The following is a 27,168-nucleotide window of genomic DNA, read 5'->3' as shown; positions in this document are numbered from 1 at the left end:
AGTTTCCTAAAGCTAGTAGGACAAAATGGGCCAGAGAAGCCACCTCCCTAACACGAATTAATGAAACACAGCTGTATTGCTGGTGTTGTACAAAATAAGCACAACACAAAATCTTTCCTTCTTTCTTCTCCAGTTATTATTTATTTGTAATGCAAAAACATGCCAATCACTAATCAGAGAGGTACCTCACGGAAACACCTAAAGAGCTGCTAGCACAACACAAAGATTTTTCCTTGAATTCTTGAGAGAAGCTTGGACAGCTTCTCAGCCTGGATTTTAATCTTGGAATTTGCAAAATTAGAGAAAGTTGAGTTAAATAGCCATATTCCACAAAATTTGGTCTGTTAGTGCTACATTACAGCTGGTCATTTGATTGAAGATGAAAATATCCAGAAATAACTAGATTTGAAGAGGATGACAAAAATCTAGCAGCACTAGCTGGGCCAGAATAGCTCACAATTTGACCACTACTCTTTAGTAATAAATACCCTGCTTAATGATCTTTGAGTGTAAGTAGTTGGCCTCAGATGGAACATATGCAAAGGCAAGCTACGGATATGAAGAAGAAAAGATGGGATCTTGTACAGATATTACAATGATCAAAACCAGAGTGACTGAAAATCCCAAACCAGGCTGTAAGAACAAAAGGGCATTTTAATGGGTGGAAATTATTTGTAATATATTATTCTCCTCACATAGTAAAGAGGAAGTTTCTTTTTTCCCTTTTGCTGTTCTCTTATACATTGGATTGAAACACTTCCTTCTGGTGCTCACTGCCAAATCTCAGTATTAAAGGAAATATTAGGTCACTATTGTTAGTCTATAAATTAGCTGAACTTCATCTAAGACCAGTCTGAAGACCTGTTGTGCCAAAAAAAAAAAAAAAAAAAGTCTGCGTTTTCTCTTAATGTATTGCATCTCTGTTTTAAATAAGCCTGCACAGAAAACAGGATTCTGCTGGAGAATGTAGAGGAGTAAATAAGGCAGTACATGGAAAGCAGCCTCTGCAAGTGTATTAGCTCCACACAGGCCAAAATACTGTCCTACTGAATATTAACTTATTCTGCCCCATGTAGGGCTGTGATTCTAACTGATTTTCTGAGTCAGCAGCCAAATCAAAATACTGAGAGCAGAAAAGTTGCTGTATTTCTTTGGTCTTGTCCTTACCTTGGGAAAAGAACAAACTTGACCTGGACTTCCCACTTTTCTAAAGACAGGCTAAATCTCCAGGTTCTAGGACAACCAAGTGGGAGGATATATATGGCCAAGGACTTCTCTCTTGTTAAAGGTCCTTCATTATTGGTCCGAGGATCAAAGGTACGCATTGTAGGGGAATCCCTGAATCAGAGCAGCCGAGACATCAGGCTGCAGATCCAGAGGATGGCAGAGCCCAGCATCTTTGGCTGGCTGGACAGAAGAGACATCATTCATGTCCCCAGGGACAAACTATGCTACTGTGGTGTACTGAGAAAAGGGTCAGAGGAAGAATCGCTTCCTACCTCCCCAAATGAATGATGCAAAGTGCAGTGAAGAAAAAAAAAAAAGAAGATCCCACTCCAAATGCCCTCTAACTTTCTCCTGAGAGACACCACACTTTTACACAGGGAGGTGTAGTTTCAAAGACACTCATACTGGGATAAGAATTAGATTTTGTGACATGACTAGAATATGTCTTCAGGCTTTTTTTTTTTTTTTTTCACCCCAAGCCTCTTCTACAGTTTTACGCAAAAGTGGGAATAGCTTTAGGTCAAAACCTCATTCACAATGAATTTGCAGACACTAAAAACGTTACCCAACTCTATTGATTAAATTGCAAGATAAAACCAAAGTCATCACCCAGTAATGTTAAAAATCCCAATGAAGTTGTTAAGCAACTCCTACAGCTTTTTTTTTTTTTTTTTTTTTTTTTTTTTTTTTTTTTTGTTACGGCATGGGACAGAGGCACCCTATTGCCATCAGCAATGCTGAAGGTATTACATATGAAAACCAGGATAACTGTAAAGCTTATTGTGAGCTAAAACAACATGGCAGCAAATGAATTTAGCCTCTCTCTTAGACTGCCAGCACTCTGTCATTTGGCAAACTTCTGAGAAGACGTGAATATTTGTTTTTCTAAATCTCAGACAGCTTTGGGTTTGCAAAGCTACATAAACAAATGAATTACACGAAATCCGTGACTGACCTACAAATCCTGCCCTGCCTATTTCTCTTTTCACTTCCCCTTCTGGCAGTTCAAATTCAGGAGACATCAGTCTGTTACTAGAGCAGATTTATGTGGCTGGAACATTTACCTTGAGGCCAAATATTAGCTCTAATAACTATTTTTTATTCCCATCCAAAAGAATGTTTACTGGCCAATGCTGAGCAACAGAAGGATATAGCAGGCTCATTTTTACTTCTTGTTTTAAACCTTAGGGTAGAAAGGATATCAAACCTCAAAATATATATTTTTTTATCTAAGTGGAGGTATAACAGAGATTCACACCCACCTGTGAACTTTTTTTTAATATTCTTTCCATACCAAAGATGTTCTGTGAGCTTTTGCTGTTGAACATGACAGTCTCTAATCTCAACATTCGATCTCTGTACTTTTCTTTTTTTTTAAATGATGTTTTTCATCAACAGCCTGAAAATTTGCTGTTTGTGTCCCCTTTTTCAATTATTTTACTGTCAGCTGCTGGTTCTGCAACTTTGTCAGTAACTGATATGCACTAAAAAATTTTGAGTGAGATAGAGAAAGAGAAAGAAAGAGAGAGAGAGAGAGAAAAAAAAAATAACATGAAGGACTTTGTTTGAAGATAATCTGAAGGACTTTGTTGGCTTCATCTGTTCAGTTGTCCCTGAGCTGAAGTGTTAGGTGTCTCCTTTGGGAACATGTAACATTAAATATTCATGGCTATCCAATTCTGAATCCATAATATTGAATATTCATATTGGAAACATAATCCCAAGAGCTATTCTTACCATATAAAGGAACAGAAACATAGCTGTAAAACTAAAGTATGCTTTAAGCTGCAATATTTCATATACACTTAATTAGAACGGGCATACTAAGGCTTATTAAACATAAACATTTAAAAGCTCAGATTTGGCCCCAGTGCAAATTCCTCTCTCCTGAGTTTAGAATTAATTTGTGGTTTCTTTTAACAAAAATTAGAAGGAAAACTTGCTTTCTGATGAGACAGGATGATACTTGTTTTAGTTTTAGAGTTTTGTAACCAAGAAAATGATTGTAGTAGTCACTTCATCATAACACTTGGCACTTCAATACCTTCTTGTTTGATTTTGAACAGCCCAAGCAAAGACAATGTCGGTGTGTTCAGCACACGTTCCTCCTGGAAGTTTTTACAGATGTTTGAGTTGTATGTTGCATCTCCATATGCCAGCCTGGGTCCCGACAGCTCCAAGGGAATTCATCATGCAAGAGGCCAAGCTGCCTAACACTGCTGCTTTCCCTCAGATGGAGGTAATTTAAGTTACCATCAAACAATCACACATTTTCTGATAGACTAGGAGAGGATGTTTTTGTAGGGGAACAGGCAGGAAGGATGAGTAAGCTCTGGGCATGATGCCCCTGAACTACCCTTGCCTGCTTCAGGTCTGTGACTGCTCATACCCTCCTGGTGGCAAGGTTGTACCTCCTTCAGGCTCCCTTTGGTGGGCTCTCTTTCTGTGTTGACCTTGTCACATCTGAGCATGACAGAGAATTTTTCTGACATACCCCATCCAAGGTTTCTCCTCCTGTCCTCCCCTTTCCTTCCCAATAGTCTTTTCAGCATGGCTTGGATTAGTCTTAAGTTCTTGCGGTTTCTTGTTTCAGATTTTGCTCTGCTCATTTGTCATCCTGATCCTGTTTCTTCTCTAGAATGACAGCACACAGGATCACCTCTCTGGATAAGATTATATTAGTGCTTCACTGTCGAATTGCCAATAATGAGTCCCTGCCAAATTTATATTCTAAAATTCCCCAAACAGCAATTTAATTACATTATTTTGGATACAGCACCATAGCAGCTGCATTCATTTGATGAGGGTTCGTTATGGTTTATGGTGAAAACAATGGCAAATTAGCTCTGATGTGTTTTGGAATTTTCTCTTTATTTAGTTTAGAATAGCTCTGTTTTAGTGAGCACTATTCCCAAGCCCATTTGATTTCACAGTCTGTGAGAAAATGGGAAGAATCAGACGGGAGTTTTTAAAAATCAGACAATTACACCTGTTGTAGCTCAGCTATTGAGGTCCTGCTGCTTTGTGGTTAAAAGGGAATTATCAGAGAGATCCATTTCATTATATTTTAAGGACTATTTAAAAATTTGGATGTTTAAATCAAAATAAATACATAAATAACAAATCTCAGCTTTGTCCATATTTTTCATGGATAGGCTTTTCCCAAAACAGAATAGATTATATGCCTAGTAGAAATTTATTTGGGGTTCTCAAGGAAATCTAAAGCATACAACCTCTGTGACTGCTTCCACACTCAAAATTTAAGCCAGACTTGTAAAATATTTTTTCAAAATTTTGACACTTTCTGGAGGACATACAGTAAGTTCTAAGCATATACCAGGGGGTGACAAAGAAAACTAATCATAGGGCAAAATTCACAGAATAGAGATAAAAACCTCCAAAGATCAAATATGTTCTCATACCACTACTTCCAACAAAAGCCACAGCTTCACATCTACATCAGAATGTTTTGCCAGAGCACTAACATCACATGAGGGCCACAGCTTCAACAGGGAATTTTTGTACAAAAAAAAAAAAAACAACAAAAACAACAAAAAAAAACCTTTGTATATATATTGTTATAACGCTGTTTTTGTACCTCTGTACTTTAGTTTGCTTTGTTTATCAATAGAGTTGTTTTTATTGGCAAAAGCACTTTTGGTCACTTATTCACACATGGAAAAAGAAAGCTTTCTTTTTTCAGATTTCTTCAAATTCTGAAAGATTTATTCAAGCTCAGTAGTCACATCTATACATCTTAACAGAAGTCTGTCGTAATAAAGAGAATGACTCAGCCAAGCTGGACGTAGAGAAGTTGCTATATCCCCTTTTCACATACAATTAAGGGCTAGAGATGGAATTGCTCCTCCTTGCTTACAATATTATTTAAAGTCCATTCAATTACTTTCTTCCCTGTCCTACTCTGGAAGGTCCTCATCTTTACTTTGTGCCAGAACTAGAGCACATCTGACTCAGTCATTTCAACTTGCTAAATGTCCAGAAAATTATTCACTAGCTACACGGAGTGGTTTTATACTAACCTTGAGAGCTGGTGTAGCTCAGGGCAGGATTGGACAGGCATGACACCGATGCCAAAGAGGAGGCAGGGATGCAACATGACAGGAGGAAGAAAAGGTTGGACCCACAGAAACCAGCCATTAATTGATTTGGCTGCTTGGAAATTGTATTTTAGGCACCTGACTTGTGCCTATGGTATTAATATGTAGTCCAGCAGTCTACATAGAGTACACTAATTAGGTCAGTGAAGATGGCTGGATGCCTAAAGACAGAGAAGATGGAGTAGACTGACTGGTCCCACCCCATTTAGGCCTGTGCTATTGCATTACCAGGACTGCTCACCGAAAGAATTTAGGATTCTGCAGGTGTGCCTGTGGCCAGAATGTGGTCTATACTGTAAACATAATATAAAGCAAAAGAAGCAACAGGACCAAGCTTTTAAGACTTAACAGGAGGAGGCCTTTTACTTGTACTTCCTAGCTCTTACTGCTCCACAGCACTTAGAAACCATTACAAAAATTCAAACTCTTAAACAATACTGAAACGACATATATATTATATAAGAGAACAAAAAAGCAGAGCTTTAGGAAAATTCTCTTTTACCCAGCATGCACAGGTTAAAATGGCTTCAAAGCTATGACTAAGTCCTTAGCTACACTCCAGGGTTTCTGAAAGACTTTCTCCATGAATTTTTATCACAGAAATAATGACTCAGAGAGAGCAGCCCTGATAGAGGCAGCTTCCTAGATCGGATATTTACCTGACCTTGCAGACCTCCTCAGGAAGGAAATGAGTTCCTCCAAGGAAAACATGTGACAGCACATTCACAGCCTGTTTTTCAAACAGGAGTAATCCAACAAGAAACTCCTGTCTTGAACCTCAGAGTGAATTGGGGTGCTTAGCATGGTTAAAGGATATCAGAAAAAAATGTGAAAAATAAGCATCTTCCCTTTTACTTTTCTTTTATTTTCTTCCTTGGAGTGACAGTTTCATCACTAACTATAAACACCATCATTACAAAATAAGCCCTCCCACACCTGCATCTGTAACTTGTGACAATAATTTACCTGCAATCCAACAATTTTCTTGTTGATTTTACCCCTATACAGCAAACACCCAGTTTTACAAACAATAGAGGTAACAATTAGACTAAAAGTTTCCTTAAGTTACTAAAACATGTTTTGACTTTGTGCATATCTAAAACCTTGACTGACTTCAGCAGTGCTGAAATTAAGCACTCTGATATTTAAGAGCAGAACTCCAAATTGTTTTTGTTTGCTTAGATTTTATTGTTTGTTTGTTTTCCTATATGATAGCAGTGATATATTTGGCAGAAAAATTACACTGCTTTCAAATGAGAATGTGCAAATTGATTTAGACAGAGCAAGAACCCATTTAAGACTGCTAAAAAAATCAGTCTACATTTAAATGTTTTTCAGGCATTCTAAAATGTCTTACTATTTTATCACGCTCATGTTCTTCCCTTACTCTCTTACAAAGTATCTTTCAACAAAAGACATAAAAAGAAGGTTACTAATCTAAAGAGGCGGTATTACGTACAAGTAATTCACTGTATGTTCAGACAAAGGTTTTCCGTTCTTGTAAATACTGACAATGCTGAATTTAATTGAGTAAATTAAAGACAGAAAAAGGTTCCTCTGATAATATTTCTTACACACAAAAAAGATAAAATAACTCATTAACATCCTGCCTGAATAAGAACTTCAGTGCATCAGAATTTCAGGAGAGCTAGACCAGCGTCTACAAAGTTACTCTGAAAAGAAAGCTAATTCAGCACAATGAAAGACAGCATGAAAACACAAAAAGGCATCATGGCTGCTGCTCTAATTGGTGGATCTGAATGGAAAGGTCACTTTTTCCTCAACAGTGATCATAAGAAATGCTCAAAAGAGGGTGAAAACATTATTGTGCTTCTAATATAATGTCCCTTCCCCCCAAAGCTGAAGCATATTTTTTAAGTTGAAAGGTGAAATCAAATGCAGGGGAGAGAACAACTTCTGCCCTTACTTAAGCACATGAAAGAAAAGATTGCATCATCGTAGAAGTTCACCCAAAGTTTGCATAACCTCACCAGGCATCTTGAGCGGGTCCTTCTGTTCAGCGGACACCTATAGCTCCTTGGGATAAAAAAGCACCTCAATGCAGGGGCTCCCTCACATGGCAGTTTTCAATTCACAGATTAACCCTCAGTGCTGGTCTTCCAACAGAAGCACTTCACCACAGAAAGGCAAATGCAGCTCCATCCCACTAAGTGGAAGCACACCCTGTGTGGTGGGAAAGACCCAGTGCTGGTACGGCCATCCAGAAGTGCCCCCTGCCCAAGCAGCCCAGCGCACTGGGGAAGCAGGAATTATAGGAAAGACCATACAATGTTCAGAAGGACCATGACTACTGGAAAAACACAGGGTCTTTCCCAAGCATTCACCCCGCCAATCTCATGTACATCTGCAAATACATTTTTCCGCTTTTATAGTTTACAGAATATGGTCGGGTTTGGTATATTAGAAAAGGCACAGAACATTTTTTTGGCTTGACTAATCTTGGTGTCTTTTTTAATTGATGAGGTCAGTTAAATATGATTTGTATCATTTTAACGGTTCCTTCTGTTATACTTCTGAAGGGATTTCTTGCATGTATGTGCTTAGACTCTTTGGGTCATGGATATATTTTAAATATCTGTTTAGTTGAACTGTCATCCATATACTGATCAATATCTTTTCTGATCTTTTAGTAAATTATTAATAATAATTTTATTTATTTTTTATATTTTATTTATTTTATTTATTATATATTTTATTTTTATATTATTTATATTATTTATATTATTTATATTATTATATATTTTATTTTTATATTTATTTATTTTTAAATATTGCTTGGATTCAGTTTGAAGAGACTTATATTCCCCATACATTGCTGACTTAATCTGGAGATAAAATTTGCACACACTGCCATTAACCACAGCCCACCAAGTCTGTTTAATGCTTCTACCACGAGACACATCTGTTGTAAACAGTTGACTGTCTTTAATCTCTTGAAAAGTTTGACTGCGTCACAGTAAATAAGAGAATGCAGGCATACAGCCTCAGATTTTAAAATTGCTAGCATGGCTTCAGAGATGAGTTTCAGTGAGGAGGCTGCTGTAATGCAGGAGCCAGCAACAACTTCCAGTCTATTGTACACCAAAGCAGTGGTTATCCTACCAGGGCACACCACCATTCCCAAAAGCAGAAGAACATTAATCCATATAATTAATATACCTACATGGGTTCACCCACAGCTTGTGAGTGCACAGTAGCTGACAGTAAGAAATTATCAGTGTAGTATAGCCCTAAGAAGAAAGGTGATGAAAAGGACCCTTTGTACTTTTTAGCATTTTGAGAAGAGACTATACATTTTATTCCTACTTATTGTAATTTATATGAACTTTTGCATATGTCACATAAAAGATCTCTTCTTCTTGTACTACTTTTTCATTTTCATTTTATTGAGAATTCCCTTTGAAAAATGAATGTGATAACAAAATCAGAATTTCATTAAGAAATAAAAGCCAAAACACTTATGACATAAAAGAGAAAACACTACAGACCAAACCTAGAATTTAATTAACTTGGAATATCTCACATTTCAGCTCTTTTTTTCAAATTTAGGGAGTGTAAATTTTCAGTCAATAGAGTACTATTTTGTAGTGTTATTACAGTATACTATCTTTGGTTTGAACATCACAATTAAGTAATGGGAGTATATCTACTTTGTTACTAGGCTGGCACAGAAGGCAGGACATGCAGTTGCACTGGAACTTCTCCTAAATTATGTGCATGAGAATGCAGACCTTTCAGCACAGTGAAAACGTGAAAACGTGGATACTATATTTCACACCAGAATCATTACAAGAAATCAAAAAGTAGTGCCCCTTTTGACTAGTGGAATTAATCAATATTTATTATTATTATTGTTATTATTTATTTAATCTTACCCATTACATGATGCCAGGATGTAGCCTGAATATTACTGATACCATATGACTTTTCTAATTTGCTAATTTACTAATTATGCTTCTTCAAGCAGGGAATACATCTCTTCATGTATTTGTGGAAAATTTTATATTCTGGACTTAATTTTGAACGGAACCTTTGTGAATTGCCATGGTAAAAATAGATAAAACTATTTCCATACTTTACAGATGTTTGGCAGAGATGTTAGTACAGTGAAATACCATCTATTCCAAAGTTAAAAAAGCCCACAGAAATTTCCTTTTCTTTCCTTCCGTCTCTCTCTCTCTCTTTTTTATTATTCCACCAAAATATCCTTGCCATTTCAACTTTCAAACATTTGCTTTTTGTAGCCAGTGTTCAGTGTGTCACAAAGAGGCTATGGATGAGGCATCTGTGGTAATTCGGAAGATCACTCTCAATATCAAAACTAATTAAATAGGGAAATTGCAAAAGGAAAAAAGCTAGCCATAGACACTCCAGTTACATCTCTCATCTGTACTGAATTTGATCCCTCTCATACTGCAAAATATAATTAAAAGATCATATTGCTACTTTGTGCTATTCTGACACTGTAAGGAAGTTAAAATTACAAAATTTAAAATGACTAGACTGAAACTACATTTTACCAGGAAATTTTCATTTCTCTAAAAATGCAAATAGTGTAAGCATGAAAAAAAAAACACACCATACCTTCCTTTCAAAGTCAAATTGACGAACATGCATTCATAAAAACACATAAATAACCCTAAAATATTGGAAGTGCATTACTGTCATACTCCAGATGGATAGTGAAATATTTCTACATAACCATACTCCTGACTATGGATATTTCTTGTCCCCCCCATTTTTTTTTTCTTTTTTCCTTTCTAGTTTTCAGCTCTCAGAATCTCAAGGAGCTGTTTGAGAGGAAGTAAGGCATAGGCAAAAAACACACAGGTGTTAGCAGGTGGCAAAGAATTTTCTAAATATTGCAGTGCAATCCCAGCTATGACAAAATCTCCCATCTTGGCAGCTGAAAACATGTCTGTAAGCTCTAATGAAGGGGATCTGAAAAGTTCAGAGGCAATGCAGAGATCCAGTCTCTTGAGAAATTTGTCTGAGGCATTAAAACAACATGAACATGTCCCCTTTTACAGTCATAACTGGGATATTGCACAAGGCCAACACCCCACACAAAGGAGGAAGTTCATAAAACAAATTATACTTCCACTTCAGCCTGCAGAACTTTCAAAAGAGAAGACTGTCATAAAAAGCAATCCTGCTGGCACCATAAGGCATCAGGAACACCAATGTTATATTACTTATTTATTAGCTACCCAACATGTTCTATACATTTTACTGACAGGTATGAAGACAATGTGGTTCCATTTAAGCGTTTGTACTTAGGTAAGAATTGCTTAAGTAAGCATATATTGAAGTTCCAGGAATAGCTTGGTAGCTCAGTATTGTCATACTATGATAAAATCATTTACTTTTCCATTTTCTTTGCTCCTTCTTCATTTTCACTGACTTTAGACAACTGGAAGAACAGAGAAGGCTCTATCTGATTCAAGAGAGTTCATTTTAAATGAGAGTTGAAAGCTGTAAAGGACAGAAGTCCCCTCATGTCCTCAGTGTGGGTGCTCACTGTTGGTATCAACAGCTTCCTTCCCAGCCCAGCAAAAGAAAAGGCTTCCTATGTGGAGGGTCAAGGGAAGACAAGGGGATAGGGGACTGGATGGCTGGTTTGGGGGAGGTGAGGGAGAGAGGGAACACAAAGTCTTGCCATACACATCAGGCTCTGAGGCCAAAGCAACCCACCACAGCTTTGCAGTTTGTGACCTGGGAGAGCTTCTCTGTCCCTGGACTATTCAGGCTTTTTGAATTAGGTAGGCACTATACCTTACTGGCTATGAACCACTATGGGTGGGCTCACAGTGTTGAAGACACACACAGATACTATCATTTGGCTAGGAAGGGCGCATTTTGCTGAAAAAATATAGGACCAAAGAATATCTTGATAGATGTTTGTAAAGACTGAAATACAAATTAATGTACTGGGATCATTGCTGGATTTGTGTTTTAAGATTGGAGAATACAGAAAAAAATATAATAGGTAATGAAAAACGTTTAACATAAAATGAAGAATCGAAATGCTTTAATCATGCTCCTATGATTGTATGTCATTACAGGGCAGAATTAAAGTAATTTAGATTTCTCTTCATTTAGTAATTTAACTTGTTAAATTAAACCTTGAGAGAAATCTGAATATTGAGTGTTCTGTAGTGCTAGTTTGGGAGATATTTACATCCATTTTGTTGTTGTTGCTGTTGTTTTTTCCTATTTAAAGCATACTGCCAACAACCTTCACGTTTGTCTGAAAATGTATTTGCTATCACTTTTTTTTTTTAAATATTTGCATTAAAATAAGGTTACACCTTAAAATAAATTTAGAATGTACATACTTCATGTATTGACATACATATTCATACACTTGCACATACCTCTCAATGCAGCCAGAGTGAGCTTTAGCCTACTGTCTATGGCAAGTTCTCCTAACCACAACCCCTCAGTGAGCTTTATAATTCCCCAATAAAGCAATAAAAGAACTAGTTTTCTCATTCTATTTAACAATTTTAAGAAAATGTACTGTTATTCTAAAAAATATAGAGTTCTGTCTTTGAAAGGTCACCTTGTTTGTAACCTCTCCCATTACCTATCCTATCTTTGTTACTTCATTAGGCAAGCGCTACCTTTCCTACACAAAGGGTCAACCTGTGCCCAACTCTAAATGTTTTAAGAGAGTTAGTTATTTGTCCTTAACCTCATTTATTTGCTTCATTTCCATTTTTATTGCTTTATTGTTTGCTGTTTAAACAGATTCTCATTCTGAAGAGGTATTTGTCATTCATTACATTCCAACACCACCTCTCGATCATTGTATTATCCCTAAAAACGCATAAGCAACAAAGGGACAGTCAGGAGGTCATTACAATAAGCAAATTAAGAGCTAGAACAGGGACTTGAAGTCCATTAGCTGAACATTTTGGATCAGATCCATGGAAAATTATGAAAATATATTTTACTTAACATCTAGTCTACCTTCCCTGGAAATCCGAATCATGAAAACAAAGAAAATAATGCAATACTAGTTACAATTACATTTAATTATCTTCTTCTTCCTGAATATATTATGCCTTCAACACTATCATTTCCACTAAAAATTGAAGGTAATATGTTATATACAAATATTTGTGAAAGACATGCCAACTGGTAAATTTGTGAAAGCTTTTAAAAACTGTAGCTTATATTATTTAAAATATACTCAGTAAATAAAAACAATCTCATAGAACTTTATTTATAGCTATTGTTAAGTAATAAATCATAATCCACAGTCATAAATACCAGAATCTCCAAACTAGGCTAAAACATTCTAAAACTTACCAAAACAACAAACAAACAAACAAAGGAAAACACAGTCCACTGCTAACGTTGTTATGACTCTATTGACATTTACTTATTCTTTTAAATTCCACCAAAGACATATCAGATGGTGCAAACACACCCACCTGAGATAAAACTAGAGTATGTTCTAAAGTCTGCCTTAAAATTTACACATTAATATAATAAGTGTTGCTAGAAAGCCTTTGTAATAAAATAGTATGTTCCTACTTCTATCATCTTCTACGTAACAAGTTAATATTTTGGATATTTGCAAATATTAAAGCACAGAGAGTTAACTATACTTTTGCATGTTTCTGTGTTAAGTAATATCAGATAATATTCCTTACTAATATATATATATGACCATTCCTATTTTTCATTTCATAACAAATACAATGAAATATGTGTCAAGCAGTATCTAATCTAATAATAATATAAAGCTGTATCTAATTTAATAACAATGAAAGTTCAGGAGTTCACATTTTTTCAGGTTGGTTATAGTGGTTTGTGTATATGCTAAAGTTGCCTAGCTGTCACTGTAGAAAGTATTTGTCTACATTTTGAAATCAAGTATGGAGAAGTGCCACTTATCTAAATGTTTAATAATGCATATCACTATAACACTGAAATACTGTCATATTTCATATCAGTTGATTTATTTATTTGTTTATTTATTACTGTAAATTGCTTCCAATAAATAGGAAGTTAGTAAAAATTTAAGGGCATACAGGCAAACTATAGATTCATATGAGAAAAAAAATGCTACTAAAAAAAGTTATATTCATGGAGTTTTAAACATAAATACCAAGAAAAACAACTAAGGTGTAGTTAATATACACATGATCAAATATATTTTTAATGACCTAACTATATGTGAAAATTTATATTTACTTAAAATATCAGCATACGTATATTTATACAATTACACAATTCCAGATATTAATTGCTAAAAATTGTGTATTTTTGTGTTATCCAAACACATCTACACATACATACATACAAACATATGTAGTATTGCCATGTTATTGTACTAATGCAAGCCCTATAAATATTCATATAAAATTGATAAAATGTATATAGACATATATTTACATGCGTTTACATAATGTATTTATATATAAGTACAGGAACCAATATTCCTGTATTGCCAACCAAACTGTTTGTTTGAGGACAGGCTTAGAATTGTTAGGTTCTCACAGTATCATAATATATCAATTAATGATCAAGCTGTGAATACAAAATATCACAAAGAAGTAATAGCTGGAAATCTTCCCACATATTTTGCCAGTATCTCTGCAAAGACATTTAAATAGAAGTTTTTATCTCAGAGTATCAGGGAAGCAAATATATTTTTGTGCTCTATTTGTAGAAGCTGTGGACCTGACAAAATCTCTTACCTTTACACCACCAAGGTAGGTTTATAAGAGTTGAATGCAATTCTCCTTATGTGGAAACAGCTTATGGCTGCTTCCCACCAAAAAATATTTGTGAGTAATTGGATTGACACATCACTGAAAACTAAATCCTTGCATCCTGAATAAAGAAGTGCAGAAAAAATAGGTGTCTATGGATTCTGCCACTCAAATGAAACAAAAAACTCACAAACAAGAAGCTCCCTTTTGTTTCTGGAATTCCGGACTGACATTCAGATGACTGCCCTGCCTTCATAAACATGTCCAATACGCAACTGTGCTAATAAGGTTCAAACAAAAACACGGAGAACCACCGCTAACCTCTAACAGTCTGATTTAACAAAAGATCTCTCTTGATTAAGCAGCAAGGAAATAATTTCAAAATTAATTTTTGGCAAGGTTATACCTGTCAATGGCCGTATTCACAGTAAATATGAAGAGGAGTAAAATAGTTGGTTTCAATGGAGTTAAGCAGGTTTTATACCACTTTAAAATATGGTTTATTCACTATCTTCCTCTTATGTCACATCTCACCATGGCTTTTGGCTAAAATTAAATGGGCGTTATCTTTCTATCCTCACCCAACAACATCTCCCCCAAATATTCTTCCTTCTTCCAAAACAATTTTATATTTTAATTTTTCTTATAATTTTCCTGAGTATAAATACATCTATAGGGCAACAGTAATTTTTATTAATTTTCTCTAAAAATAATGAGTGCACTTTTTAATTGTGTTTTCCTTGCCATCGCAACAAGACAAAAAACAAAGAATCAATATCAAAAATGATTAGACAATATTTTCTTTGTGATAGTATAGTGGAGTAGACATCAGCATTTGAATTTTCTATTTTTGAAGCTCTCATTGCTTATGTAGCTAAAATTTATTTCTAACTTTTACCACAATAATGACTACCACCTCATAAAGTCAGTGTACCACTGGAATGTTTCCTATTCTCTCTTTTTGTCACGGTTTATGAGGTTTCTATTTTTAAGGCATCTGTGTTTATGACCTTTTTTTTTTTAAAAAAAAAAGAAATAGTCTATAAACACTAAAATAATTTTACACGCATAGTTGTACTGTGAGGTCTTGGTAACTAAGAAAGAAGTGGTTCTGGAATAAGTGCCCTCATCCCCCTCTACCCACAGTAAAAGTTCATTAAGAAAAGCATCTCTCAGGGCTGGAGCCATAGCTGCCAAAGGAAAACACTTTCTCATTTTCAAATGTCCACAATTGTGATTACACTGACTGTTAAACATGCTTTAACATAGACTTCTCTGCTGGACAAGTGTACAGAACTTCTAATTAAAGGGTTTCATTTTTGCCACAAAAGGAGCTAGATTGCAATGGCATCTTTTGTCCTATGCTTAATGAAGGGTGAGATATAGTTTCAATAATTAGTAACACTGCTGGAAGAGAATGTGAGTAATTAGCATAGCTTGACACCCAGAGCTACACTAGTTGCTGTTGTTAGCATCAACAATGTGTTGATTTAAAAAAAGAAAATTGCAAGAAAAGAAAAATGTCATTTGAAGCGGTTTGGGTTTTCTTTTTTAAAGATACAATTAACCAACCATTTTTGAATGAATCCACTACACTATTGACTACTGCTTGCTCATTCTTTTAGAATTTCCTTTTTAAATTTTGGTAACCCATCTATCAACCAAACAGACCCATGTATTTAAAACCCACAGCAGCAATATAATGAGCAACAACCTGTTTTTCAGAGGGGAATTTTCTGATCTGCTTTTTTCTGATCTACTTGCACATAGCATTTGCCAATGGCATCTGCGCATTATTGGTAGGTTAACAAAGACTATCTGCAAACTTGAACCAAATACTTTCATTAGCAGCTCTCCCTGGGCTCAGGGTATAAATGTGTTGAAACCAGTGGCAAAATTGGCACGACTGGTGTAATTGCTGGGAATGGCAAAGTGAAATAGGCTGCCTCATAACAAAAAGGTTAGTAACTGGATTTCATGTAGGCTAATAATTTTCTGTATAAACTGAGTCTAGATAGACTGGATACAAAGAAAGTCCAAGTCTCAAAAAATTCTATGGACATTATAAAGAATTATAGGAATTGTCACTTTAAGGAAAAAGTTATTTGATCCAGGCCTACTCTAACCATTAAATTAGTACTCAAATTATTCTTGAATGAGGCTGGCAGAAAGTACTCTATTAGGCTTCTGCCAAATTAGCTAAACTGAATAATATTTAATGTGAATGTTGCTTGTCTGTGTGAGATACCCATCCAGAGTTTGCTTAGGCATCTTTGCACAGCAAAAGCATAGATCATGCAAAAACACCCTAATTTTTTTCTTAACCATCTGTAATGTTAAGCCAAAGATCTCAAAAGAAGATACATGCCTTTTAAACTTTTCTTTCAAGACTAGTCATATCTAAGTACATCAGCACTAAGAAATTTTTCTTTAATGTTTATTGACATCCTTAAAAATGTTCTTATCCAGTATTTAATTTTGAAGGTACTTCACGTTAAGTATCACATTTCTACTCGTATCAAGTTGATAAAAAATACAGTCGTTCAGTCGCTACTAGCTTACTAAATAGAAGCACCTGGTAAGCATGTAAACCTGTTGGATTATTGAAAAGCATTGTAGGTCCATGCCCCTTCTATTCATGTTTATAGTCCATGTTCCATTTTACTAATGGCTAAACTCTTAATTGTTAAAGAAGAAACAAACCTGCTTAAAGGAAATAGAAAGCAGAAATAACAACTCCTTATTGAATAAAAAAGTCTTTAAGAGATGAAAAGAAGCTAACAGGTCCAAGTAAAAAAGTATTTTTCATTATATTAATGTAATTGTAGAATATGATCTGCATGCTTGCACATGCATAGAGGCATGAAAAACATGTGGTATGTGTAGGCAAAACTTACCTGCACTCACATAAAATTGTCATAGATGTGTGCAGCCTCATGTTTTATTCTGAAGGTACTTAAGAAAAGCCTTCCTGTTAGTTAAACCTATTAATACAGTTTCTTTTCACATCTCTGAAATTCTGTGTGAGAAAGCTGTCAGATAATCTTTGCCCTCCACACTTGTGACTTCTCAGTTGCAGTCCATAGGTCAAAAATCCCCTCAAAACATAGACAGGCAGGCACACACAGACCAGCCTGAGGGAATGAGGAATGGCAGCAAATTGATTCCTTTGCTCTGTTGCAGCACCTGAATTAGCGTGATGGGTCAGGGGCTGCTTGACTTGGCCTCAGCAGGAGTCTGAGGAGCCATCCCGCTGCCCCTGGTGAGGATGTCCCACATGAGTCTGGGACTGCCAGAGTCGCCTGGGTGCCAGGTGGGTGAAATGCCATGCCAGTGGGGATGGGGAGCTCGCATAACCATGGAAATTGCTACAAGGAGCTGAGGGAGAATTTTGGTTTTCTTTCCTGTGAGGCAGCACAGGAAGAGCAAGGCTGGCATTCAGACCCCCTGGGCTGGTCAGGCAGCTGCAGCCCCTGAAGCCAGCACATGTAAATGCATCTCCTGCTAGCAGTGATGCAAAGAGCTTTCCACGATGAAAACAACTCAATGAAAAATAATCAACAGCAGAGTGTATGTGAAGAATGCCTGACATTTCCGTCAGTGCCTGTGTATGTGCAGTCAACATGAAAACCCTGCTAGACAACTTGAGTGAAGATGTAGGCAGATAAGCAAATTCACCCCAGCAGTAGTCAAACTGTATGTTCCTTATGATAGCTATAGAGGAATCAAAGCACAACTGAGAAATCTGTCTTTAAGGGAAAATCTGACACCTTTTCAATGTTGATGAGCACATATAGATCTGTATATGTATCTCATCTGGTGACAGACCGCACACCTGCTGTTACCAGCCCCTGCCCAAAGGAAGAAATGCAACACCCATCTGAAGGACGCTTTCCTTCCCGACCACGCGCCGTGGGGTGCAGAGACTGGTAGGTATCACTAACCTTTAACTTGTCATAGCGCTCGCTTAAAGCTGCCACCTGATGGTCACGGTGCCGTCCGACCAGCTTGCACAAAGCACAGATCAGCTGGTCATCAGTCACGCAGTACATGTTAACCTTCTCGTCCTCATGCTCCAAGCACATTAATCCCCTGATGTGAGAGTCCGGGATGGGCTCGATCAGCCGGTGGCCAGTGAAGGGCTTCTTGTTGGGGTGAGTGGCTTTCAGACACTCCTCGCAGTAGGAGACCTCACAGGTAACGCAGGTCTTCACCGCCTCCTGGGCAGGGTCCTGGTCGCAGAACTGGCAGAGGACCTTCTCGCAGGACGACATGCTGTTGCTGTCGAAAGCCCGCTCCCGGCGGGTCTCACTGGGGGAGTTGGGCCCGCTCACCGAGGCTTTCTGAAACCGGTCGATGATGTTCTGCAGGGTGACGTTGCGCTTGAGCCCCTCTAAGCCACGCTGGCTGAGGGTGATGACATAGCGGCAGGTGGGGCACTGGAAGGCGGTGATAGATTCCACCGGCTCGTTGGTGGCGCAGTGGGAGACGAGGATGCGGTGCGCACAGTTGAAGCAGAGGCTGTGAGCGCAGGGCAGCAGCAGCGGGTCTTCAAACAGCTCCAGACAGATAGGGCAGGTCAGTTCCGACTCCAGTGTTTCCATCTTCAGGCAAAGCTTTCCTGTGGCGTCAGCGAAATCCAGGGAAGCTGATCAGCTATCTGGAAACACACGTAAAATTCGATTAGGCGAGAGAGAACATGAGGGGTCAGCTGTGGGGGGTTGTCAGCTTTTGCTGCGGCTCCCGGTGCTATCAATCCACAATACCAGGCGGGAGAGAGATCTAAAGTTTTGAAACTGCACATGCACACATCAAGGTATTTAAAACTAGACTTTTTTTTTCCTTTCCCTCCTTTCTCTCTGTTCACTTAAGAATGCAAACCAAAAACTTGTTCTTAATTGCTTTTGCTTTCTCTTTCTCGCTCATATGATTGAGGAAAACAGATGTTTCTGTGGATTGCTAAAAATACAAAATGATTACCTTTAAATAGCCTATTACAGTGAAATCAGATTTCTTCTGCAGATGCTGCTTTTGGTTTTGCTAATCTACTAGTAAAACTTTCTTAAGATCCCTCACTGTTGTATAGCGTTGTGCAAGATCAGTCCAGAGTATTATAGCTGATAACTTTAAATCTATCATTGTTAATACAGTTCTCAGAGTTATTTTCTGAGATCGAAATTTTCATTTGCTATTACAGCAATAGCACAGCATTTAGAGTACACCTCATTGTTTACCTGTGCAAATATATACATTAATATGTACAGGGAATAATGTGTCAAGGAAAGCACATGATATTTTTACATCTTTTATGTATATATTGTATATTATGATATATATTAATATATTGCTCCTGTGTATTTCAAGATCATATGTACTGTATTTATACATAAAAATATGCACAAAAATATATCGCATTCATGTTTTTGGTAAATATCTCTAAAGGGCTCTATATTGTCCTAACTGAAATGCCCAAAGAGATGTAGATGAAACAAACGAAACTTCTACTAAACAGTAGTTTAGCCCAAATTTCTGATGATTCTAACCTACAAGAAGAGCCTTTAAAGAGGAAGACAATGAAATGTGTGATTTACTCAGTGTTTTGTGTGTGTATGCACATGTGCTTTTGTGTCAGTATTCTTTATTGCTAAAACTCAGGAACTTAGTGCTTGCTCTAGTGGCCTTATTAATCATCTGAAGTGGATTAGGAATCCATGACTTTTAGATGGAGGGCATGGGATTTTCTAGACAAGGCAGCTGCACACCCCTCTCAGAGATCAACTGAAACTTCATTTTGCTTCCTTTTCTGCATTCAGCATTACAGAGTGAATTTGAAAGCATCGCCCTACGCAGCTCTCCCTGCCGAAGCTCCCATCAGGGGCCCATCGCTGCTGCGAGCAGACAGGTCAGTGAAGCAGAAGCAAGAGCTATGGTTCACACTCACGGAGCTGTACCTCCTCACAGTACAATCTATTTAAGCTTTGTTGCTCATAACTGAAGACAGCTTCAGATGGCACAGCTGCATAGCCTTTACACTGTAAAGTCATTGTTCAGTTGTGTGAACCCTTGCCTCCTTCCCTGACCAAGAAAAAAGAGGGATGGACAAGAATCCCCCCAAACAAGTCTTGGTTCATTAAGGGTAAGGAGAGCTCGGGCTCATTAGCAGCCTTGGGAAACAAGCGTGCGTGAGCCTCCTGTACTTTGTTACAATTAGAGTGCGGAGTGTGGTGACAGTGTCAGGAATGCTACCTACAATGCCAATAGGAACCTCAGGAAAATGGGAGAGTTCAGCAGATGGGGGCAAGGTTCAGAGTGCCTGTCAGTATCCAGCCCTGCTTGCTCTGTGGGAAGAGCAGCAAAGGTATCCGTTCCAGAGGCATGCTTAGAAATTAGAATATTTTGCCTCTTTGCACAAATGCTCCCTTTTATTCTGCCAAGAAATCCAAGCATTTGAAAAAGGCACTGACCCCGCCAAAAAATTTGCTTTCCTGTATCTTCTGTGACGCTGATATTACTTAAAATGAAGTTCAGTTTGCCAAAGATTAATTCATTTTATAACTATCCATCAGCTGCCATAATTATATGGTGCATCTGGTCAAAATTAAAGGCCTGGCAATTTGATATAAGCAGGAAGATAGCTTCCCTTCTCTCTCCTCAGCTATAGCCACACAGCACAGAAAAGATGAAAGCATTTTCTACAAATGAAGAACAGTTTGTCTTTCCTCCTCTTCTCTCTTTGTATCACACTAGTCCCAGAAGATCAAAATCTCATTACATTTATTTGAATCCCTTCCACACCACAACTGTATACCTCATCATCCGCTTATCCTGCAGGCTGAAAGCTGTACTGGAAATGGGAGAAGGGGATTTGGGGCTGGCAGCAGACAACATTTCAAGGCGGCAAACAGGCAAACTAATCATTGCTCATCTCTTGTCTAGTGAAAACCTGCCGACCTCTCAGGTTTGCTTCCAAGGATTGTGTTGGGGATACGGGGCTTTCTTGAATGCTCTGCTTTCTGTACAAAATCCCTCCTGTTCCCTTGTGTGCCAAAATGTTTCATTCATTCAGTTTCCATCTCAAAGTAATTTTTTTTTTAAACCAAAGTGTTTTCTATGTTACTTATCTAAAAAAGGGGTGAACATATTAAACCAGCAGAAAATATTTGCATCACTGACTCATGGAAAGGTATTTGAATCATTGTCTTGGCTCTATGTAAACACCATCATACTAATCAATAACTAATTCTGGTCTACCTGGCCTGACAGAGCAGTCACTTCTGAATAATGCTATTCAGTAAGAGCAAGGGTGCCAATATCTAATCTTAGACTGTAAACTTCTTGGAACAGAAGCCAATAAAAGCCTATCTTCCAAGGTAATCAAAGCTGAACACGCTGATAGAAACAAACAACAAAAAAAGACTTTTCCCTCTTTTCTTTTGCAGCTGCCAATACGTCAAAACATGGTGCATCTGGGACTGAATAATGAATACGTTAAGAGGCACTGAAGAGGGGCTGCATTTTCTGGGTAATCCAACGATTGCTCTTTAATCAACTGATTTTCTGATTTGACTTTTAGGTTGGTGTCTGAAGTGCAATGTGCAGCTGATCCAGCTACAGAATTTTTCAAACACACCGGCCTTAAAGTCTCATATTTAGTAACTTGTTTTCTTGAGTGTGATAGAGAAATCATAGCAACAGTAAACTGGAAGATTAGGCAGACAATTATAATGCATGGTTTATACATGCACATAGTTGTATTCCATAGTCAACATGGCCCATAAATAGAAAGCCACATAGACAGCCTCCAGGCACAGAAAGGAAAAGGAAAAGAGTTCATAATTTCAGATTTGCAAAAATATGAAATTTCTGGCAGAAAATTATACTATTATCAAAATGTCATTGGAATTAGAAGTACTGCTTTTCTAACGTTTAAAGAAAATATATTAAAGTAAAAGTTATTGACAAAAGACAAGTGCTATTTAAAAATGAAAAATACACTTCAGTAACTTTGGAAGTGTGATATCTCCCTGGGACACAACAATTACTTCTGCATTATATGGTAAGCAATTAAGTCAATGAAATCTTGATCCCAGTGTAGTTCATGGTAAGACATCTACTAACCCTAGTGGAGTTAGCTTCTTTGAAGCACATTACTATTTTTGCAGGAGATATTAATGTTTTCAGTGGCACAGAAGAGCACACAAAGCTCTTCAGTACTAAAGAGACATAAGAAAAATGAAAACTAAATCTGAAATAGATAAATTTCAATATGTTAAGTGCCATCAGAGCTGAACAGATATAAAAAATAATCTGTCAAACTGTTTCATAACTGAATACAATGTTATGCAGCAAAAAAAGCTGTATTATATCTTCCGTTTGCTGTATACTTGTAAAATTACAGATCAGAGATACTACCAAAGTCAGTGGAAAACCGTTATCACTGATCTTAATGAGACCCCAAAAAATCGAAGTCTTAAAAATATACTTCCTGAGGAGGACATAAAATGTGCAGTTCATCACTCTTTAAAATGTTATCATCTATAGGAAAATATGGTGATTTGGTGGACCTGAAGTCAACCCATAGCTGACTGTAAGTTCAATCCTGATTTCTCATTGCTGGGGGTGTCAGCTTTATGAATGATCCTCACACTTTAAATACAAAAATCAATATATAGAAGCAGCAGGACAAAAATATCAGAACATCTCTGTACTGGGAGATTTCCATGAACCAGAATTGTAAGCATTTTCTCATTGAAATCAACACCCTTCTATGTTCTGAAGAAATCACCTGCCTTTAGAAAAGTATTGCAAGCCACACTGCTGCATGATGTTCTTACAGCAAATACCCATTTATGGCTAGAACTCTTTCTGCACCCAAATGACTACCAACGAATTGCAACTAATATTTAAAAAAAATCATTTTGCCAACGTCCTTGTGAAAAAGGCAAGTAATCCAGCAGATCCTTGTGATCCAGCAGCAATAACACAGGATCTGGTGATGCTAAGATAATAAGATACTTCAAGAAGGCAAACAGCAATCTTTAAAGTTCAACCCAGGAAGTACCTTTCATCTTATCTTGTCACGTTCAACGGTGGGGCAACTGATAACCTGTTGCAGGCTTTACTTTTATCTGTTTCTCATTGCTGTTAACCCAAAGATGTGACCAGCAGGTTGAGGGAGGTGACTGTCCCCCTCTACTCTGCCTTTGTGAGGCCGCACCTGGAGTGCTGCATCCAGGTCTGGGGCCCCCAGCACAAGAAGGATGTGGACATGTTAGAATGGGTCCTGACAAGGGACACAAAGTTGGTCAGAGGACTGGAGCACCTCTACTATGACGAAAGGCTGAGAGAGCTGGTGATGTTCAATCTGAAGAAGAGAAGGGTCCAGGGTGACCTCATTGCAGATTTTCAGTACTTAAAAGGGGATTATGAAAAAGATGGAGAACAACTTCTTGCTTGATCAGATAATGAAAGGACAGAGGGAATGGTTTTAAACTAAAAGAGGGAGATTTAGATTAGATGTCAGGAGGAAATTCTTCACTCAGAGGGTGGTGAGGCACTGGCACAGGTTGCCTAGAGAAGCTGTGGATGCCCCATCCCTGGAGGTGTCCAAGACCAGGTTGGCTGGAGCTTTGAGCAACCTGGTCTAGTGGGTGGCATCCCTGCCCATGGCAGAGGGGTTGGAACTAGGTGAATTAGGTCCCTTCCAACCCAAGCTGATCTATGATTCTATGAATGATCAGTAATATTGGTAATGATTTATATTTGTTCTACTAAGAAAGTAATGATAGTGTAATATTGCCAAAGAACTTTGTTGACCTTAACTCAGTACATTCAAGATAAAACATGATATTTTAGAAGTGTTAACATGATGTCTGAAGTAAAATTACTAAAATATAAAACTACACTTAAATATACACGTTTCAAAAACTGCAGTATGGTGAGGTCACTTTTAGGCAGTAAAGCACTACAGAATTCTCCCTGTGCAGACAGGATGAATAAATCTCTAACTATTAGAATAAATTTAGCTGACAGTGTTTTAGCATGGCACATGTTGCCTCCTGCTCTAGTTGTGTCCCATCCATTTTTATTCCAGCTGTTTCTACAACCTTCAGAGAAGGCGAGAAGAAAAGCTACCAGGAGTGAAAGAAACAGTAGTGGAAGACATCTTAAGAATATTCACTTTCCACCCTTGCTCCTAGCAGGGAAGTCACAGCATGATTTAAAGCTGTTTCAGTGAACTTTAAAATTGTAGTGACCTCAGTGACAGTGAGGGAGGAAACAGAGTTGTATACCATTCTGCAAATCTGAAGCATCTTAGTAACAGATAGCACTGGGCAAAAGAGCAGGACAAGTGCCAAGTTCCAGAATTACTTGATGTGTCATCTCACTGACAAAATCGCAGCTTGTTGCATTTTGGTGAATTATGGCCATAATTCATCCAAGGAGGTTGGAATAACATCTTTTCCTAACAATATTTTCTAACAATTTGTTGCCTTAAAGCTACTACTGAATACCTATTACAGCAAGGCTATGTCAGCCCTGGTCCTCCAAACTCATATAGGGAAATGTTCATAAATGGACACAAGATTGCAAAATTGAAGATTAAACACTTGTAGGTGACATGATTTTTGAAGGAAATACTTGCCAACTTTTTCAGTTAGACAATAAGATTTATTAAACTACCACTATATGAATATGAAATAAAATTTCATATGAAATATGAAAATCTGGGTTTGAAAGGTAATAAAATGTGTTATGCATGTATGTATGCATGTATATGTGCCTATATATCCTAGGTGTGTAGTAAAAGAAGAATTACAGTGAGCACACACACTCTTCCTGAATGAACTATGGCAAGTGCTTAAACAGTCTACTATCATAATACACAGCTGCAGTTTTCAAAGCGGCAGTATTTTTCTGTTAAGTGCACTATAAAAGGAAAATTTTAAATTTATGTTCCTGTCATAAAATCTGGCATGGGCAATAAAAAAACACTTGCAATTTTTTCTGTTAGCACTAAAACAAAAAACAAGAAAATGTTCTTTTTGCCATTTTCTATCCCACTTTAGGATATACACAAAATTGTCTTGGGAACAACTGCTCCTTCCAACAAATGAATCTGATTGCTTTACATCACATTCAATAAACATTTCAAATGTGATTAAACCAATGGACTGCTTCATAGCCCAGTTTTTCTCAAGTCCATTACTGCTTTTACTTTCTGCATCACAGACATTGAAGCTTACGAGTAATTCATGATGCTAGCAGTTTTCAACAGCACAGCTAGTGAGATGTTCATCTCAGTATTGTAATTTGTGTAAGTATTGTATAGGGGGCTAATAATCAAAAATCAGATTTTTTTTCTTTAAAAATTTTTAATGAAAATTTCTGTAGCACTAAAGCAAACAAGCTGCACACACCCTCAAACATGGAAACACTTGTTTTTCCACTTTATTTTTTTTAAATCAAAACAGTGCAAATAAATAAATATTCAAAGGATAACACCTGTTCATCAACCCCTGGTATGCAAAAACAAATACACAGCATAAAAGAAAATGGCTAGTTCATCCTACTCATACATTTTCACTGACAAAAGAATGATTAGTTGCCTTGTCTACAAGTAAGTTACATGCAATATTTCCATGTTGTTGAGATTGTTGTTTGCAGCATTTAAAGGATATTAATGCAGCAAAAGAACATCTGCCATGCTGTTTGTCGCGATGCAAAGCCTTGACAACATCCCTCTCTAGTTGAACCATATGCTAGTAACAGAATATATTTTCAAAAAGACAAATCTTATATGTTATTCAGTGAGATGAACATCTCACTGAATTAAGGTCTTTGGCACAACATCACATATTCATTCTCATGGGAGCTCAAAAAACAACTGAGCCTCAAAAGCTACATGCAAGAAAAAAGGAGAAAAATAAAAAAGATCGTGCCCTATAAATCCTGAAGCAATCAATAAATACCTGATTTAATATTATCTATAATGCTATATTAGATACAATATTACACATGTATCTATATATATGCATATACCTATATTAGGGTACATCTGGAATGCTTTTTTACCTTTATTTTTTATATTCTTGCAATTCTTATAGCTTTATATTCATTAGACACAGATTTAATATTTCCTCAAAATGCTTGATGGAAACGAAAGCAAAGGATTGTTTAGTCCTTGGCACATGTGGATCAACATTAGGTCTACTGGCATTAGCCGTGATCTCCTAATAAACTTATGCCTGAAGATCTGTTTCAAAAATCACTTCTCCAACTTAATTCACACTCTTCACTTGAGAAATTGGCATTTATTCTTGGGTCTATCACAGCAATACAACAACAAATGTTGAAGAAGTCGGTTCAGACCAGGTACCACCAGTGTTCTCATGACTCTGTTTGCACAGTAGAGCTGGCAATCTCTCACCTCTAGGAATTTCAGTTCTGTAAAGCCTAAGGTGACGTGGTACTACCTGGGCTTTAGTGCAGATGATATAGCAACACAAATAGCCAGAAATATTTCAGTACGTTCCTTCTAGTCATATGTGTTCACACACACTGATATGTGATTTAGTGCAGCTTGGAAACATCAGGGCCCTTAAGCTACTGCAATTTTTTAGTGAAGGTTTTAGGATGGCTTCAAGAAATCATATCATTCTCTTTCCAGCAAGTTGTCCTATGAATTCTTTCCCTGCAGGTAAGCAAATCAGGTCACAAACATGATTTAATTCATAATCATCACCTCCATCTAGATAATGACATTATGTTATAAATTCCCAAACGAGAACCCCAAGGTCTGCTTTCTTATCAAAGACAGTCTTTAAAACAGCAGCAAGAAATGTCCCAGGAACTACAACAGGTAAGAAATTGTGACCTCACCTGAGACATAAAAATCTGATTTTACACTAACTGCAAGCTGAGGGTATAAGGTGCACTTTTGACTGACTAAAGCTCCCTGTGTTTATAAAGCTATCCCTATCACATTACATTGTTCACTGCTAGCCTGTCACAGTCTTGCTCTCTGTTTCTCATGTGATTCTTAAAAAAAAAAAAAAAAGTTTTGATTTTCT

General features: G+C 37.2%; 1 protein-coding gene across 5 annotated transcripts in view; it reads right to left on the bottom strand.

Moving 5' to 3' along the window:
* The window catches only part of MID1 (midline 1), a 241,450-nt gene that overhangs the window by 75,754 nt on the left and 138,528 nt on the right, over positions 1-27,168 (bottom strand). For all 5 annotated transcript variants that reach the window (XM_040533853.1, XM_040533871.1, XM_040533845.1 and 2 more), the window contains exon 2: positions 18,040-18,755. In XM_040533853.1, the coding sequence (XP_040389787.1) occupies positions 18,040-18,699 (660 nt within the window). In that variant the 5' untranslated portion in view covers positions 18,700-18,755. The remainder of the gene's footprint in view (positions 1-18,039; positions 18,756-27,168) is intronic.

This window comes from Cygnus olor, chromosome 1, assembly GCF_009769625.2.
Source record: "Cygnus olor isolate bCygOlo1 chromosome 1, bCygOlo1.pri.v2, whole genome shotgun sequence".
Classification (NCBI taxonomy): domain Eukaryota; kingdom Metazoa; phylum Chordata; class Aves; order Anseriformes; family Anatidae; genus Cygnus; species Cygnus olor.
The sequence above is the reverse complement of the archived record's forward strand: the minus strand, read 5'-3'. Positions and strand labels throughout refer to the sequence as shown.